At 40.2% G+C, this 18,362-nt stretch overlaps 1 protein-coding gene across 1 annotated transcript in view; it reads left to right on the top strand.

Moving 5' to 3' along the window:
- The window catches only part of grik4 (glutamate receptor, ionotropic, kainate 4), a 135,134-nt gene that overhangs the window by 107,896 nt on the left and 8,876 nt on the right, over window positions 1–18,362 (top strand). Inside the window, exons 16-19 of the mRNA XM_072238318.1 lie at window positions 2,686–2,851; window positions 2,928–3,153; window positions 10,769–10,897; window positions 15,635–15,753. Coding sequence (XP_072094419.1) covers window positions 2,686–2,851; window positions 2,928–3,153; window positions 10,769–10,897; window positions 15,635–15,753 — 640 coding nt within the window. The remainder of the gene's footprint in view (window positions 1–2,685; window positions 2,852–2,927; window positions 3,154–10,768; window positions 10,898–15,634; window positions 15,754–18,362) is intronic.

The raw sequence follows: 18,362 nt of genomic DNA, 5'->3' as shown, positions 1-18,362 counted from the left end.
TTGCTATTACAAAGGAAAAAGTGCTAGGCAAACTCAAAGGTCTTGAGGTGAATAAGTCACCTGGACCAGATGGACTACATCCCAGAGTCCTGAAAGAGGTTGCTAAAGAGATAACGGATGCATTGGCCATGATCTTTCAAGAATCACTTGATTCTGGCATGGTCCCAGAGGACTGGAAGATTGCAAATGACACTCCACACTAAGAAGGGAGATAGGCAAAAGAAAGGAAACTATATGCCAGTTAGCCTAACCTCAGTGGTTGGGGAAGTGTTGGAGTCTATTATTAAAGATGAGGTTTTGAGGTACAGTACTTGGAGACTAATGATGAAATAAGTCAAAAGTTAGCATGGTTTCTGTAAAAGGAAATCTTGCCTGACAAATCTGTTAGAGTTCTTTGAGGAAGTAACAAGCAGGCTGGACAAAGGAGAGGCAGTGGATGTCATTTACTTGGATTTTCAGAAGGCATTTGACAAGGTGCCACACATGAGGCTGCTTAACAAGATAAAATCCTGTGGCATTACAGGAGAGATACTGGCATGGCTAGGGGAACGGCTGACAGCGAGTGGGAATAAAAGGGGCCCTTTCTGGTCGGCTGCCAGTGACTACTGGTGTTCCTCAGGGGCCAGTATTTAGACCACTACTTTTCACATTGTTTGTCAGTGATTTGGATAATGGAATTGATGGCTTTGTGGCAAAGTTTGTGGATGATACGAAGATAGGTGGAGGGGTGGGTAGTGCTGAGGAAGCAATGTGATTACAGCAGGACTTAGACAAATTGGAAGAATGGGCAAAACAGTGGCAGATGGAATACAGTGTTGGGAAATGTATGATAATACATTTTGGTAAAAGGAACAATAGTGCGGGCTGTTATCTAAATGGGGAGAAGGTTCAAACATCAGAGGTGTAGAGGGACTTAGGAATCCTCGTGCAAGATCCCCAGAAGGTTAATTTACAGGTTGAGTCTGTGGTAAAGAAGGCAAATGCAATATTGGCATTTATTTCAAGGGGAATAGAATATAAAATCAGGGAGATAATGCTGAGGTTTTATAAGACACTAGTCAGGCCACACTTAGAGTAGTGTCAGCTGTTTTGGGCCCCATATCTCAGAAAGGATGTGTTGTCATTGATGGGAGTCCAGAGGAGGTTTATGAGGATGATTCTGGGAATGAGGGGGTTAACATATGAGGAGTTTTTGCTGTTTTGGGCCTGCAGTCACTGGAATTTAGAAAAAATGCGGGGGGGAGGTCTCATTGAAACCTACCGAATGTTGAAAGAACTAGATGAGGTGGATGTGGAGAGGATGTTTCCTGTGGTGGGGGTATCCAGAACTAGAGGGCACAGCCTCAAAATTGAGGGGCAACCTTTTAGAACAGAGATAAGGAGGAATTTTTTTAGCAAGAGAGTAGTAAATCTGTGGAATGCTCTGCCACAGACTGCGGTGGAGGCCAAGTCCGTGTGTATATTTAAGGTGGAAGTGGATCGTTACCTGATCAGTCAGGACATCAAAGGATATGGCGAGAAGGCTGGGGCTGAGTGGGATCCTGAATCAGCCATGATAGAATGGCGGAGGAGAGTCAATGGGCTAAATGGCCTATTTCTGCTCCTATGTCTTACGGCCTTACGTAGGAAGAGAAAGGCCTTGTGGTATGTGTAGTGTTTAAATTTTCATCAATGCCTTTAGTACTACCGCATTTAACTATTCTGGCAGTGTATGGTTAAGTAACTGAACAAGCAGCCTTAGGCCTAGGCTTTTGATCCAGAGAGGTAAATTCAACTACCTCCATGAAAAATTACATTTAAATGATTAAATAACTCTCGATAGGAGAGAACAATAGATGCCAGCATTGCCAGAGATGCCCACATCCAATGGCTGAATAAACAAAAAGAATTTTTGATGAAAGCAGTGTAAGTTGAGAACCCCGTTTAAAAAGCATTTTGATCATGAGGGAGAGAGGACAAAAGAAGCAAGGAAATTATGCAAGACTGGAGTAAAATACTAGTTAGGCTTCTGGTGAAGTTTTTGTTTTCCAATTGCAGAATCCATATTCCACAAAGAATATCAGGGCCTTTGTGAGGGTAAAGAAGAAATATACCAGAATGCAATCAGGTTTGAGGCCCTTGAATTCTGTAGAGAAACTTAGAATGCCTCAGTTTCTCCAATGAACTCAAGTCCCTCAAAACAGGCAGGTTAAAAGAAAACTTGACAGAAGTGCTCTAAATCTCCAAATGTTTTAGAGTAAATAAGGAAAAACTTTTTCTAGTGAGAGAGGAGTCAATAGTGAGAGGACACCATGAGGTGATTGGCTGAAAAACCAGAGGCTATACAAAACCAATTAATTATAAAGCAAATTGGTCTGATTACACATAGAACTTGCCATAGTTTACAGCTCAGAAGAAAATTTAAGTTTCTTCATCTTTAAAACTTTGTCAGGAAATTCCTGCCTGAAATAAAAAAATATATTGTAGCAGTTAAAGAAGGGGAGGAAATCTGGGTTATTTTGAGCTGTTTGGGATTATTACAATAATTAAACTTTAACACTATAAACAGCTGCTGATTTACATAATCATTCATAGGACAAGTTCAGTAGTGTGAAACCATAGAGAAACTCCTGCCAATCTGGATATCAGTGTTCTTTTCCAAAGAGTTTATATTTCAATTGGCTGATTGTTTTTGTTTCTCATCAGGTGGGCTTTTACACTCATTATCATATCATCATATACAGCCAATCTGGCTGCCTTCCTCACAGTACAGAGAATGGACGTGCCGATAGAATCAGTTGATGACCTTGCCGACCAGACTAACATTGAATATGGAACTATTCAAAGAGGATCAAGCATGACATTCTTCCAGGTACAGAACAGCCAGTAGTTTCACTTCCTTCTACTAAGTTGTTCTGTGTTACTGAGTAATGTTCTTTTGCTTTCAGAATTCTCGATACCAGACCTACCAGCGAATGTGGAACTACATGCATTCCAAACAGCCAAGTGTATTTGTGAAAAGCACTGAAGAAGGAATTTCTCGAGTTTTAAACTCCAATTATGCCTTCTTACTAGAGTCAACTATGAATGAGTACCACCGACAACGCAATTGCAATCTTACACAGATTGGTGGTCTTCTGGATACCAAGGGATATGGTATTGGCTTGCCACTTGGTGCGTCCAACAGTTCTTCAAGCTTTGCATGTGATGTATTTGTTGACGTGGCAGCATCAGTAATGATTTTTAGGACTTTAAACCACATTTAAGAGTTGTCAAGTTTTAAGATAGATTATAAGTATACACTCATTGGCCACTTTATTAAGTACCTCCTATACCTAATAACTGACTACTGAATGTATGTTCATGGTCATCTGCTGCTGTACCCACCCACTTCAAGGTTCAACGAGTTGTGCATTCAGAGATGCCTTTCTGCACACCATTGTTGTAACACCTGGTTATTTGAGTTTCTGTTGCCTTCCTGTCAGCTTTAACCAGTCTGGTCATTCTCCTCTGGCCTCCCTCATTAACAAGATGTTTTCACCCACAGAACTGCCGCTCACTAGATAAATATTTTTTTGTGTTTGCACCATTCTCTGTAAACTGGAGACTGCTGTGCATGAAAATCTCAAGAGATATGCAATTTCTGAGATACTCAACCACCCCGTCTGGTACCAACAATCATTCCACAATCAAAGTCACTTAAGTCACATTTCTTCCCCATTTTGATGTTTGGTCTGAACAACAACTGAACCTCTTGACCATGTCCACATGCTTTTATGCATTGAATTGCTGCCACATGATTGGCTGATTAGATACTTGCATTAATGAGTAAGAGTACAGGTGTACGTAATATAGTAACCACTGAGTGTATTTTGAAAGATTCATAACTGAAGTGAGGTTTTTAAAGGAAGGTTGCAACTTTCACATCTTTAAAAAAAAAGTCTTCCCCATAGCTAAGAGAAAGAAATTTACACTTTACAAGTTGAAAATCAAAGCATGTTGGAAATAATCCACAGAGCAAATTTGTCAACAGTTGTAAAGGAAGAAGACAGATTATGATGTGTGACCTTTCACGATTACTGAAGACTGAATGATGAGCAAGCATTTTAATAAGATTGATTAAACTAAAAATGGCAGGGAGGGGGAGGGGCAGTGATGAGTTTGTGCCTGAGGGAGTAACAAATGATCTGTAAATCCTCTCTTCAATACCTTTTAAAGATATAATACCCATTACTGAATCACTGGCACACAGTTATAAGAATAGGTGACTGCATAAATCATTCAGGTTGAAAACTTACAGTCCCTGAAAACAAATACAGAAGTAAAGATGCTATAAAAGGGAAAAGGTAAGTTAAAATACAGCTAATTTAGAATACCAGCCTCCAAAAGGACCATAACCTTGTCATAGGGTTTGGAGTGTTGCGTGCCTCAATGACCTGGAGAGTCAGGGCCTTGTGCTTTGGCTCTTAGTAAGGACACCCGTGCCAAACAGGTCAAAGGGTTGAAGCCAGACTCAGTCCTCCAGGTTTAGAGGTTCAGCTCAGGGCTAAAAATCCCTGACTCGTCAAAAAAATTGTTACGAAAACGGCAATGAAGAATCCTATACCTGTGTGCGACGGTATTCCTGAGTCTGCTCCTAGGACTTGCATGATTGACGGTAGTGAAAACTGAGAAGGAGCTACTGACATGATGAAGGAAGCCTTGAACGCTGTCAATCACGTGATGAGAAGAAAGGCAAACTCCATCATCAAGACAGCACTTCATTGGACCCCTGAAGGATGGAGGAAACACAGGAGACCAAAGACAACCTGGCACTGTACCGTTGAGACAGAAATGAGGACCCTGAATCACACCTGTCCTTCCGTTCAGACGATCTCCTTCTGAATCTAGTCCCCCTACTTTCTATCAGTGCCATTTTACAATTTTTTTTTGTATGAGAAGGCTTATTGTTATCCTAATGCTCATTCTGAGATTTTGATTTTAGTTTACCCACAAAAGAGAAAGGTTAATGTTAACCTTGTCTGTTATTTGTATTCTTAAAAATTCTCTTTCTCCAACTAATGCTTTCAGGCTACATGAGACTTTCCTTGTAACGCCAACTTGCTTTTTTAAGGTATAATTTTAGATAGACTGGAAAGCATTATAAGGAGGGGTGTTGGTGTTTTTCCCCTGCAGCCAAAGAAGGTTATTTTATGCAATCAATAATAATTTTTCATTCTGTTAAGTACTGATCTTGATTGGGGATTTTCCAAATCCCATTTTTCTCTTTATAACTCTCTATCAAACGTGCATCAGCAAAAGAGCCTGTGGAGGCTGTAGTCTGAGCTCACTGAAAATAGACAATTTTAAGCCAAAGTCTATTTACATGAAAAACAATATTCATTCAGACCAGAGAGAACTAAGCTATAGCAACCTCTCCCAAACCAAACAAAGTAGTTTTACAGGGAAATGCAGTAAGTAGAGAATAGATGCATTGAAATTAAGTGTGTAAAACCAAATCTCAGGCACTCACAGTTATGCAATTAGCTGACATCACTGACAGTCGAATTGTCCAATCAGTCTCCCTCTGCCTTACAATCTAACCCTTCCCTCCCTTCCCTCCCACACAGCCCTCCATTTTCTTTGATAAATGTGCCTATCTAAGGGTTCTTAAATATCCCTAATGTATCTATCTCTGGCAGAGCATTCTGTGAACTTGCAGCTCTCTGTGTAAAAAAAAACTACCTTTGACATCCCCAATTTTCCTCCAATTACCTTAAACATATGTCATCTCCTATTAGGCATTGGCTGTGAACTCTATCTGTGCCTTTTATCATCTTATATACCTCTATCAAGTCTCCTCTCATCTTCTTTCACTCCAAAGAAAAAAGCCCAAGATCACTCAACCTTTCTTCATAAGACATGTTTTCTAATCCAACAGCATCCTGGGAAATTTCCTCTGCACCCTCTCTAAAGCTTCCACATCCTTCCTATAATGAGGCGATCAGAAATGAACACAATACTCAAAGTGTGATCTAGCCAGAGATTTATAAAGCTGCAACATTACCTTGCGGTTCTTGAACTCAATTCCACTCTTCCCCCCACACCCCCCCCCCAACTAATGAAGGATAAAACTCTATATGTCTTCTTAACCATCTTATCAACTTGTGCAGCAACTCTGAGGGATCTATGGTCTTTGAAAGTCCCACTAAGTCACCGTACCTATCCATTTTTAGGTAACAGCAGTAGATATTTAAGAAGTTGTAGACCAATGTGTCCCCACAAAATAATTCAGTCTTCCCAACTAGAAGCCCTAGATGAACATGAGATCCACAATATGCTAAGGGCTAGATCAGAGGCATTCAAGTCTGGTGACCAAGATAGATACAAGAATCCGGGTACAATCTCTAGAAAGCCATCTCAAGAGCAAAGTGGCAATTCCAGCCAAAACCTGAATCAACAAAGGATGCCCAATAGTTGTGGCACGGCTTGAATGCTATCACCTCTTATAAAGTGAAATCGAGCGACATAGGCGACAACAGGGCTTCACTTCCAGGTGAGGTCCATGCCTTCTATGCTCACTTTGACTGTCAAAACATGGAGGAACCACAGGCCCTGATGATCCTGTGATTTCAGTCTCTGAGGCTGACGTGTGAATAGCCTTCAGGAGGGCGAACCCATGGAAAGCATTCAGCTCAGACAGGTTACCTGGCTGAGTACTAAAGACCTGTGCTGATCAACTTGCTGGAGTGTTCACTGAGATCTTTAACCTCTCACTCTGGCAGTCTGAGGTACCCGCCTGCTTCAAGCAGACTTCACATACTCTGGTGCCTAAGAAGAACATGGTAACCTGCCTCAATGACTATCGTCCAGTGGCACTTACATCCACAGTGATGAAGTGTTTTCAGAGGTTGGTGTTGAAACATATCAACTCCTGCCTGAGAAGAGACTTTGATCTGCTCCAATTTGCCTCCTGGCACATCAAGTTCACAGCAGATAGCATTGCATTGGCTCTTCACTCAAACCTGGAACATCTGTACAGCAAAGATGCATACATTAGGATTCTCTTTATTGACTCCAGCTCAGCACACAAAACCAGCATCCCTTCAAAACTAATCAATAAGCTTCAAGACCTTGGCCATAATACCCCCTTGTGCAACTGGATCCTTGATTTCCTCACTTGCAGACCCCAGTCATCTTGGATTGGCACAACATCTCCTCCACGATCTCCATCAGCACAGGAGCTCCACAAGGCTGTGTGCTTAAGCCCCCTGGTCTACTCGCTTTACACTTATGACTGTGTGGCTAAGCACAGCTCCAATGCCATATTCAAGTTTGCTGACGGCACCATTGTCATTGGCCGAATCAAAGGTGGTGATGAATCAGCATATAGGAGGGAAATTGAAAATCTGGCTGAGTGGTGCCATAAACACAACCTCTTACTCAATGTTAGCAAGACCAAGGAGTTGATATTGACTTCGGGAGGAGGAAACCAGAGGTCGATGGGCCAGTCCTCATCGGAGGATCAGAGGTGGAGAGGGTCCGGCATGCAAGTGTAATTACAAAGAAAGCACGGCAATGGCTCCGCTTCCTTAGGAGTTTGCGAACATTCAGCATGACATCTAAAACTTTGACAAATGTCTATAGGTATGTAGTGGAGAATATATTGACTGGCTGCCTCACTTTCTGGTATGGAAACACCAATGCACTTGAATGGAAAATCTGACAAAAAGTAGTGCATATGACCCAGTCCATCACAGTTAAAACCCTCCCCACCATTGAGCACATCTGTAGGCAAAGTTGTTGCAGGAAAGCAGCATCCATCACCAAGGACTCCCACCACTCAGAACATGCTTTCTTCTCACTGCTGCCATCAAGAATGTACAGGAACCTCAGACTCACACCACCATGTTCAGGAAGAGTTATTACCCCTCAACCATCAGGCTCTGGAACCACTTGTCCCATCACTGAGATGTTCCCACAACCAATGAACTCACTTTCAAGGATTCTTCATCTCATGTTCTTGATATTATTTGCATAGTTTGTGTCTTTTGCACACTGATTGAATGACCAAGTTTATTTTTCGTTGAATCTATTAGGGTTATTGGATTTATTGAGTACGTCCGCAAGAAAATGTCAGTCAGGGTTGTATATGGAGACATATATGTACTTTGATAATAAGTGTACTTTGAACTTTGATATTACATTTGTGTTACAATTTATACAGTTTGTTGTATTCACCCTTATCAGTCATTTGTATGAGAGCCTAGGAGCCCACGTGGAACTACCCAGTACAGTTGTAAATGACAGTGGAGCCTAAGGACTGAACAAAACACAATACCAATACATTGGCCAGCAACTGTGGACACAGCAGAAAAATTAGCAATTCAGGTGTAAATTGTGATCTGATGAAGGCTAATGTCTATATGTTGATTAGTCTGTTTTCCTTTCAGTTGCTGATTAAAAAGTATTCTTGCCATAATTTTATGACTGTTCTAACCTACAGGAATATAATTTGTACCATCTTAAAATGCTTAGATTTATCAGCACGTGAACTGAATACCTGCTCAGACCAGGACTTCTTGTCCTGTTCATGGTAAATATTTATGGAGTCATCAAGTATCAGCACTGAAACAAGTTCTCCAGATTAGCTCATTCATGCCGACCAAGATGCTCATCTAAGCTGGTTCCATATTTGGTCCATATTCCTTAAACCTTTCCTATTTGCGTACCTGTCTAAGTATCTTTTAGGTGTTATTATTGTATATTCAGTGACCACTGGTGTATGTTTGGGGTCTTCTACCGCTGTAGCCCATTCACTTCAAGGTTCTACGTGTTGTGCATTCAGAAATGCTCTCCTGCACACCACTGTTGTAATGTGTGGTTATTTAAGTTACTGTCACCTTCCTGTCAGCTTGAACCAATCTAGCCATTCTCCTCTGGCCTCTCTCATGAACGAGATATTTTTGCTCAGAAAACTGCCACTCACAGGATGTTTTCTTTTCATTTATTTGCTCTTTGCTCCATTCTCTGTAAACTCTAGAGACTGTTGTACGTGAAAATCACAGGATATCGTAAGTTTCTGAGATATTCAAACCATCCCTTCTGACACTAACAATCATTCCACAGTCAAAGTCATTTAAGGCTCACTTCTTCCCCATTCTGATATTAGGTCTGAACAACAGCTGAATCTCTTAACCATGTCTGCATGCTTCTGCATTGAGTTGCTGACATTTGATTGGCTGATTAGATATTTGCATTAACGAGCAGGTGTACAAGTGTACCTAATAAAGTGGCTATTGAGTGTAAATGCTTCAACCACTTTCTCTGGCAGCTTGTTCCATACATGCAGCACCCTCTGTGTGAAGTTGCCCCTTAGCTTCTTTTTAAATATTTTCCTCCTCACCTTAAGCCTGTGCCCTCTAGTTTGTGATTTATTTTCCTTGGGGAAAACTGTGTGCATTCACCCTATGTCCCTCATGTTTCTTTACACCCCTATAAGGTCAACCCTCAGTCTCCTACGTTCCAAGGATTAAAGTCCTAGCCTACCCAACCTATCCCTGTAACTTGGGCCCTTGAGTCCTGGCAGCATTCCCTTAAATCTTCTTTGCACTCTTTGCAGCTTAATATCATTTTCCCTACAACAAGATGACCAAAACTGTACACAATACTCCAAGTGCAGCCAATATTTCGTACAACTGCAACATAATGACCCAACTCCTGAACTCAGTGCCATAACTAATGAAGGCCAGTGTGCCACATGCCTTCTTCACTACCCTGTCTACCTGTAATGCCACTTTGAGGGAACACAAATCATTAAAGTGGAAATAATTGGCAGAAACCAACGGCATTATAGCTTACCAATATACTTCTATATCAAAAACAATAATCTTCTAGTTCCACCAGCCAGCAGTTCCTAAATAAGTGGTGATGCCTTCAAAGAATTAGGTTATTAACTATATACTATGATGAGGCATGTACACTTCTAAGTGTCCTGTGCACCAGAAAGTTTCAAAGCAGAACTTCAGTTTTTTAAGGAATTCTAACTTATGTCCCATTTAAAATTGTTAGGTCTCCTGATATGTGTTTCTGCCTTAGGTACAATTAAACTGCCTTTTAGAATGTAATTGTTTATTTTTCACTTCACACAATAACTTAATGTTGAAAATATAATAATAGTTATGTAAACAGTTGTTATAATGAATATTATTTTGCCCCTGAGAGATTATAGGCAAACAGATTTTCAGATGCACCATAAAACAACTCTTCAAAGACCGAAATGTTGTTACACTATGTACATACCACTTCTAAATCAGTTCTCTTGTTCAATAACTACTAAAGTTTTACACTTAATCCACTGGCTGTTTTGGATTACTAGAAAATTGTTCAAGTTATGAATAGCAGCCTGGTACAAGTCTCTTAATTCAAAGACCAGATGCCAACACCAATAAGTGATAAGACACAACTCTTCCAAAATCACCTTTCATTGATATCTAGTTTTACATCTATAAAAACTGAGTGTCAGTTTTCAGTTGCCAATCTATAGTTGAGAACTTGATGAAAGAGGGGTGCTGATTTCTGTTTCAAATGTTTTTATTGTGAAGCAACATCAGCTTAACCACAACCGACAATGTCCTAAAGTACAATTCTTCTTTTTTCTTTTCTTTGAAGTGCTGATTTCTAAACTAGCACTAAAGGCCTTGCATGTCAGGGCAAGACCTTCAATTTTAGTGATTGATCCAGAGTTTCAGTTACGTTTGCTAATTATTGTGTATACTCCTACAGCATTTTGTGTGTGTTACTCCTACAGCTTCGCTTTTTCGAAATGAGTTTGACTTGGCCATTCTTCAACTTCAGGAAAATAACCGGCTGGAAATGTTAAAACGGAAATGGTGGGAGGGAGGAAAATGCCCAAAAGAGGGAGAGTACGGGGCAAAAGGTAAGGAAAAAGCTTTCCTTCAATAATGTGGCTTTGCTCTAAGCATATATTTTGATACAAAGACTGTACTCGATGATCCTCTTAATGAAACAAACTTGTTTCAAAGAATGGATTTCTCAGTATAACCTCTCTATCTATGTTTAACTCATGGCCATGTTGGCCGTGAATGTTTAGTCTTGTGCTGTCACCATGACAACCACAACACAGTTCAGAAAGTTTAATGAAGGATCTAAAATCTAATTTGGGTATCAATTCCCAATCCTTACTGCAGAATGTTAAATTTATTTGTGCGTGTTTCAAATAGCAAGTATTCAGGCGATTAGTTTCCCATGAAAATATTTTGCCATTTGCTTCATTTACTTTCTAATTTCAATTTCATGAAAGACTGCAGACAATTTCTCCAATACATTCATGATGCGTATTTAGGAATAAATAGATTTGCTTCCTAGCTACAAATCTTTGTCTTTGGACACCCTCTAAAAGTGCAGCTCCCCATTTTGCCCTGCTTTAGTTACCTATGCTCGGTTTACATGAAGGAAGAAAGATATGTGGAATGAGCTGCCACTGGAGTTGGTAGATGCATGTTAAATTGCAATATTTAAGAAAAGTTTGGATAGGTATATGATGAGAGAGGTCTGGAAGTCTATACTCCTGGTGCAGTTAGATGGGACTAGACAGAAAACCAGACTGGCATGGACCAGATGGACTGAAGAGCCTGCTTCTGTGCTGTAGTGCTCTGTGGCTCTGTGGCTCAAAAGCAATGGGTTCTGGATCTCAAACTATGTAGGTTCCATATGGATACTAACATTTAGTAGTTGCAGTGTAGGGGGTGTTTGATGGAGGGGGCATGATGAATTGCATTTGCTTGGGGTTGGAGGTGAAGGATTCAAAGTCGAGTCAGGGTCACTAGTACATAATGAGGGAGGAACTCTCATCCTTGGGAAGGAATGGTAGAAATAAGGGGTTAAGTCCTAAAGAAGAACTAAGTAAAGAGCCAATTAAATAACATATTGGGGATCTACGTAAGTTGTGATCCCTGTATCGGTCTGGGAGCAGTTCAGGTAAGCCTATTTTATGTTGGATAAAGACAAGTCAGAGTTATAGAGAGATGTAGCATGAAATGGGCCCTTCAGTCCACAGTCCATGATGACTTTTCAGCTCGCACTTGTACTAATCCTATCCATTCTATTGTCTCCACATTCCCATCAATTGCCCCAATTCTGCCACTTATTCACACACTAGGGGCAAGTCACAGCAGTCAACTAACCTAACAACCAATGCATGTTTTGGAAGTGGGAGGATACTGGAGCACCTCGAAGAACTTACACAGTTACAGGAAGAACCTTCAAAACTCCACACAGATAGCAGCTGAGTGTTATGAATAGTTGGAAACCTTCTATAAAAGTAGTTCTTAGGCATAGATGTACTGCAGAAAGCTATAAAAGTGGTATACAGATGTGTCAGGAATCCCCTGCATCTCAATATGTGCAGTCTCTCACTAAATGAATAATATATATTTTTTAAATTTTCTTAACATGGTGGACAATTTCACATTTCTCTACATTGGACAGATCATTGTCCACTCATTGAACCCATAAATGTTTCTTTATAGCCATCTTGTGCCTTCTCCACAATTGACTTTCCTACTTATCTTTGTGTCAGTGAAATCTTCGATTTCTTCATCCAAGTTGTTTTTATTTATTTATTTATAGATACGGCATGGTAACAGCCCCTTCCAGCCCAAAGAGCCTGCACTGCTCAACTACACTCATGTGACCAATCAATCTACTAACCCGTCCATCTTTGGAATGTGGGAGGTAACCAGAGTGCCTGGAGGAAAACCCACAGGGAGAAAGTACAAACTCCTTAGACGGCGTTGGACTTAAACCCGGATCACTGGCACTGATATAGTGTTACTTTAACCACTACATTATATGAATTGGAACGCTGATTTCCACCACTAATCCCCATGGCACCCCTCTCAATGCATCTTGCTTACTGTGTTTGACTTTTCTCCATTTCCTATTAGCCAATCTTCACCTACCCCAATATATTACCTCCTACACCATGAGATTTCATTTTCTGCAATGATAATTAATGCAACACATTAGCAAATGCCTTCTGGAAATCTAAGTTTCGTACATCCACCATTTCCCCTTATCTACAGCGTGTGTTGATTCTTCAGAGAACACAAAGAAAATAGTCCAATGTGATTTCCATGTGACAAAATCATGTTGGCTTTGCCAAATTACCTTGAACTTTTCTAAGTGCCCTGGTATAATATTTTTAACATTAGTTTCTAATATTTTCTCTATACTAAGTTAATTGGTCTGTAGTTTCCTGCTTCCTGTCTAACCCTTTTTGAACAAAAGGGTGACATTTGCTATTTTACTATTAAATGTAACCTTTGCTGAACCTTAGAATTTTGAAAAATTAAAACCAACTTTCCCCTAAGCAACTTTTTTCAGGATCCTTGGGTGTAGTTTTTCAGGATTCTGAGATTTGTCAGCTTGCACTATAATTTTTCTGAGGTCCTTCCTTTCTTCAAATTCCCAAAATACTGATTTCTACTTGAGTGTTGGAAAAGATCCTACAGGAAGAATTTGTCCAATCCAGTTTAATGGAGACACGGTGAACACAGTGATGTTATAGTCAGTGCTATTGCCACACAGTTCCAGTGATCCATGTTCAGTCCTAACTTTGAGATACTCTCTATGTTGAGTTTGCATGTTCTACCTGTGATCTCATAGGTTTCCTCCAGGTGCACTGGTGCTGGTAGATGAATTGGCTCTAGTATCGGTGTGTGGCAGAAGAATCAGGAAGAGTTGATAGACACCTGGGAGAGAATGGGTTTCATGGTGATAAATGAGGAAATCTGACTGATGGATGTGCTTTGAGAGTCAAAGGATTCAAAGTACATTTATTATCAAAGTATGCATGTAGTATACAACCCTAAGATTCATCTTCCCACAGACAGCCAAAAAAACAAAGAAAACCATGGAACCCATTCAAAGGAAAAACATCAAACCCTCCCCTTTACACAAAAAACAAATTGCGCAAATGGCAACAAGAACATCAAGCTTTCATGCAAAAAAAAAACAAATCACGCAAACAGCAACAAGAACGAGTGAAAACACAGAATATAAAACAGAAACTCGAAGAGTCCATATTTAGTTCAGCTCAGTGTTCATTATCTGCAGGCCGCCTCAATTTAAAGTTGTCCAAAATAGCAACAGAGAAAGGAGCGACTGTAAACCGGAAAACACATCATAATGTGAACTACAGTCTAATCCACAAATTGTGTTGATTAAACCTTGTTCTGGCATCATCCTCCAACAGCATCGAGCAGAGAAAGATCATTCAAACGCAGAGGCCTTCCCTTGGGAGCAGCGAGCGAGAGGGAGAGAGTGACCATCACACACCTTCCTCCGAAAGCAGCGAGCGAGAGGCTGGTTGACGGCACTGAACACTTGCTCGCATTCCACACTTGCCTCGATCTTTTCAATCTTTTTTTCAGAATCAGAATCAGAATCAGGTTTATTATCACCGGCATCTGACGTGAAATTTGTAAACTCAGCAGCAGCAGTTCAATGCAGTACATAATCTAGCAGAGAGAGAAGAATAATAATAAATAAAACATAATAATAAATAAACAAGTAAATCAATTATGTATATTGAATAGATTATTAAAAATGTGCAAAAATAGAAATACTGTATATTAAAAAAAAGTGAGGTCATATCCAAAGCTTTAAAGTCCATTTAGGAATCGGATGGCAGCGGGGAAGAAGCTGTTCCTGAATCGCTGAGTGTGTGTCTTCAGGCTTCTGTACCTCCTACCTGATGGTAACAGTCAGAAAAGGGCATGCCCTGGATGCTGAAGGTCTTTAATAATGCCTTTCTGAGACACCGCTCCCTAAAGATGTCCTGGGTACTTTGTAGGCTAGTACCCAAGATGGAGCTGACTAGATTTACAACCTTCTGCAGCTCCTTTCGGTCCTGTGCAGTAGCCCCTCCATACCAGACAGTGATGCAACCTGTCAGAATGGTCTCCACAGTACAACTATAGAAGTTTTTGAGTGTATTTGTTGACATGCCAAATCACTTCAAACTCCTAATAAAGTATAGCCACTGTCTTGCCTCCTTTATGACTATATCAATACGTTGGGACCAGGTTAGATCCTCAGAGATCATGACACCCAGGAACTTGAAGCTGCTCACTCTCTCCACTTCTGATCCCTCTATGAGGATTGGTAAGGATTGGATTGGTATTTTACACTTTAATCGGCGATATCAGTGAGAAATGGATTTGATCATGGACTCGTGCCCTGTCTCTAAGCTTCTTGGCCTCCAGGCTGCTCGAGGCGAACCTTCTCGGAGCCAGCAAAGCACCAGATTGCTCAATTGGTCTGACAACACACCATCAAACTGTAGGTCATAGGCTCCAATAGTACCAGAACCACATTTAAAAGAAACATCAGATGTAAATGAAGTATAAGAAACAGTTTCATGGACCATCTGGAAAATGTTGCCCGTGGTAGCATTGTTCAATGACGCCATCTTTGATTGAGACCAATCAATATAGACTGTTTGCTCTCCTATATCATGAGAATATACATAAGCAATTTAAACAACTTGAGAGAAAAAAAAATAATTTAGAATAAAGTCCCTTCAAACACTGCTGGGCCCAGTGAAGCCCAGATCACTAATTTAAACTGGTATTTTTGCATTTTATTACAGGTTTAGGAATGGAAAATATTGGTGGCATTTTTGTGGTTCTGATCTGTGGCCTGATTGTTGCTGTTGTCATGGCAGTGATTGAATTCATGTGGACAATGAGACACTCCACAGAAACAGAGGTAATGATTTCTGAAGGGATTAATTTTTAAGCTTAAACAAACTCTCAGAAAAGTTCATTACACAAAAGTTAAAAAATAGCTTTGAAAGCTGATTTAATTGTTAATCCTTGGATAAATTCAGACAAAGATGTAATCAATATTTCTTAGATTATCCTTTACGATCCTAACACAAAACAAAGCAATTTTAACACAGCAGGAATTGGTATTAAAGATTGTTCTACTAGAGAAACAGGTGATTAGGCCTGTATGCTTTTTGCTGGTATTGTTCCCTACAAGGAATACTTAAAATCCACATACACATATTCTTTATTTTGCTCCTTATATTTATGAATTTATCTTCAACAGCAGATGATAGTAAACTGTTTTGCAAGTTCACCATCTGCTGTATATAAACCTTACATTCTTAATCGATACTTTTTGTGCCCCCTTGTCTCCAGCTTTTGACAAATGGAAACAAACCAACAGCATATATTCTCTGAAAGAAACTTATATCCCTTTAATGCTCTAGTGAAGAAAGCCTTTCTCAAGTAAATTCCCAACATCATAGACTTCCCTAAGCAACTCTAGACCAAACCATTTAAATTATGTCCAGTAGCAACAAAGTTAATCTGGTTAACACCTGGCCAACACCCAAAGAATGAGTGACAGTAAAAACATTAGATCCCCAACGCCCTCCACTCCCATGCACAAGCAGCAAAACATTGACCCTCCCCTTCCCTCACATACTTCAGCAAAAAGCAGCAACACCCTCCACCTACCAAGCAAGCAATAGCCTAGTATAGTCTTCTCAATGGCAATTTATGAAACTAAAATCTATACTTAAATACTTACTGCTTTGGGAAGAATGCTGGGGTTGATTCATGGATCCATTACAATGAAATGTTATAATAACATTATATTATAATAATACATTATAATAATATTTCTCAAAATATTATTACTCCACTTGGCAGAATACCAGGCTTTTCAAATGGGTGTCTTATTAACACCTTCGAGTCAGGGTCCACTGATGCATGTTCTGCCTATTGGAACTTAGACTAAAGTGGCCAAACCTATAGCAGAATCAAAGAGTTGTACAACATAGAAATGTGGCCTTCAGTCCAACTTATCCAAGCTGACTGAGATGTCTATTTACATTAATCACATTTGCCTCTATTTACTCTGTATCCCTCCACTCCTTTTCTATCCAAGTACATGTTCAAATGCCTCTTGAATTTTGTAATCATATTTGCATCTTGCACTTCCTCTTAACTGCTTGTCCTGGATAACCACAGCTGCTCTGTAAAAAGAAAATGCCCCTCAGTTTTCCTTTACCTTTCTCCCCTCTCACCTTGAACCTGTGTCCTCTAGTTTTAAAGTCCATCTATTATATCTATTTTATAAACTATTCCACTTCCTACACTCAAATGAGAATAAACCCAGAATATGCAATCTCTCCTTGTAAGAAATGTCCTCCATTCCAGGCAACATCCTGGTGATCTTCTGCACTTTCTAATGATACCACATCCTTCCTGGGTATGGCAACTAGAACTGTACATAACACTCCAAGGACCGTCAGACCAATGTTTTTTCAGCTGCAATGTAACACCCCAATACTCAATGCCTCAGCTTATAATGGCAAGCATGCCAGATGCCTTCTTCACTGTACCATCCACTGTATTGACACTTTCGAGGAGCTATGAATTTGAACCCCAAAGTCCCTCTGTACATTAGCACTCCTGAGGTCCCTGCCACTCAACTGCACATGTGTTAGTATTTGATAATTCAGAAGGCTTATCTTCACATTTTTCTGGGTTAAACTCCATCCATCACAGCCCCACCCATCTTGATCTATGTCTGTCTATATCAGGGGCTCTCAACCTGAAGTCCATGGACCCCTCAGTTAATGGTAAGGCTCCATGGCATAAAAAAGGTTGGGAACCCCTGCTCTATATCCTTTGACAATCACTTCACATTCTACAACTCCACCAATTTTTTTTTGTCATTGGCATTTGACCTATCAATCCTCCTACATCCTTGTCCAAGTCATTTAAACACATAACAATGATGGTCCCAACACTGAAACCACTCAGAAAAATACCCCTCAACCACTACTCTCTGCCTCCTATTATCACCAATTTGGATCCAGTTTTGCCAATGTACTTGAATTCCACTTGCTCTAACCTTCTAGACTAGCCTACTGTGGGGTTGTCTTCGTCAAAAGCCTCCTAAAGCCCACATGTCTCTTACCTCGCCTTCAGTATTAATGTTAGTGCATCCTGCTTTCAGAAATGGTGAGTTTTTAGAATGATTTTTCGGAAGGTAGCAGGACTAAAAATTTCCTGCCTACTTTTTTTACCCACACTTGAGCTGTCCTCTCCATTCCCACACCCCCACCCCCACCAACCCAACCTAGAACTGGTGCTTCAAGATAAGGGCTGTCACATTTCTAAATCACTTTCATCAGAACCCTCTTAAAGTCATATAGAGAGAAAGATATGGGAGGATGCAGGCCATTTAACCTTCTAATTATCAACGACTCATTAAACTACTCCTACATTCACCCCATTTTTTTATTCTCCCCACATTTCCATCAACATTCTCAAATTCTACAGCACCCCCACACATTG

The sequence above is a fragment of the Mobula birostris genome, chromosome 20 (assembly GCF_030028105.1).
Source record: "Mobula birostris isolate sMobBir1 chromosome 20, sMobBir1.hap1, whole genome shotgun sequence".
Classification (NCBI taxonomy): domain Eukaryota; kingdom Metazoa; phylum Chordata; class Chondrichthyes; order Myliobatiformes; family Myliobatidae; genus Mobula; species Mobula birostris.
This window is presented reverse-complemented; position numbering and strand designations above follow the sequence as displayed.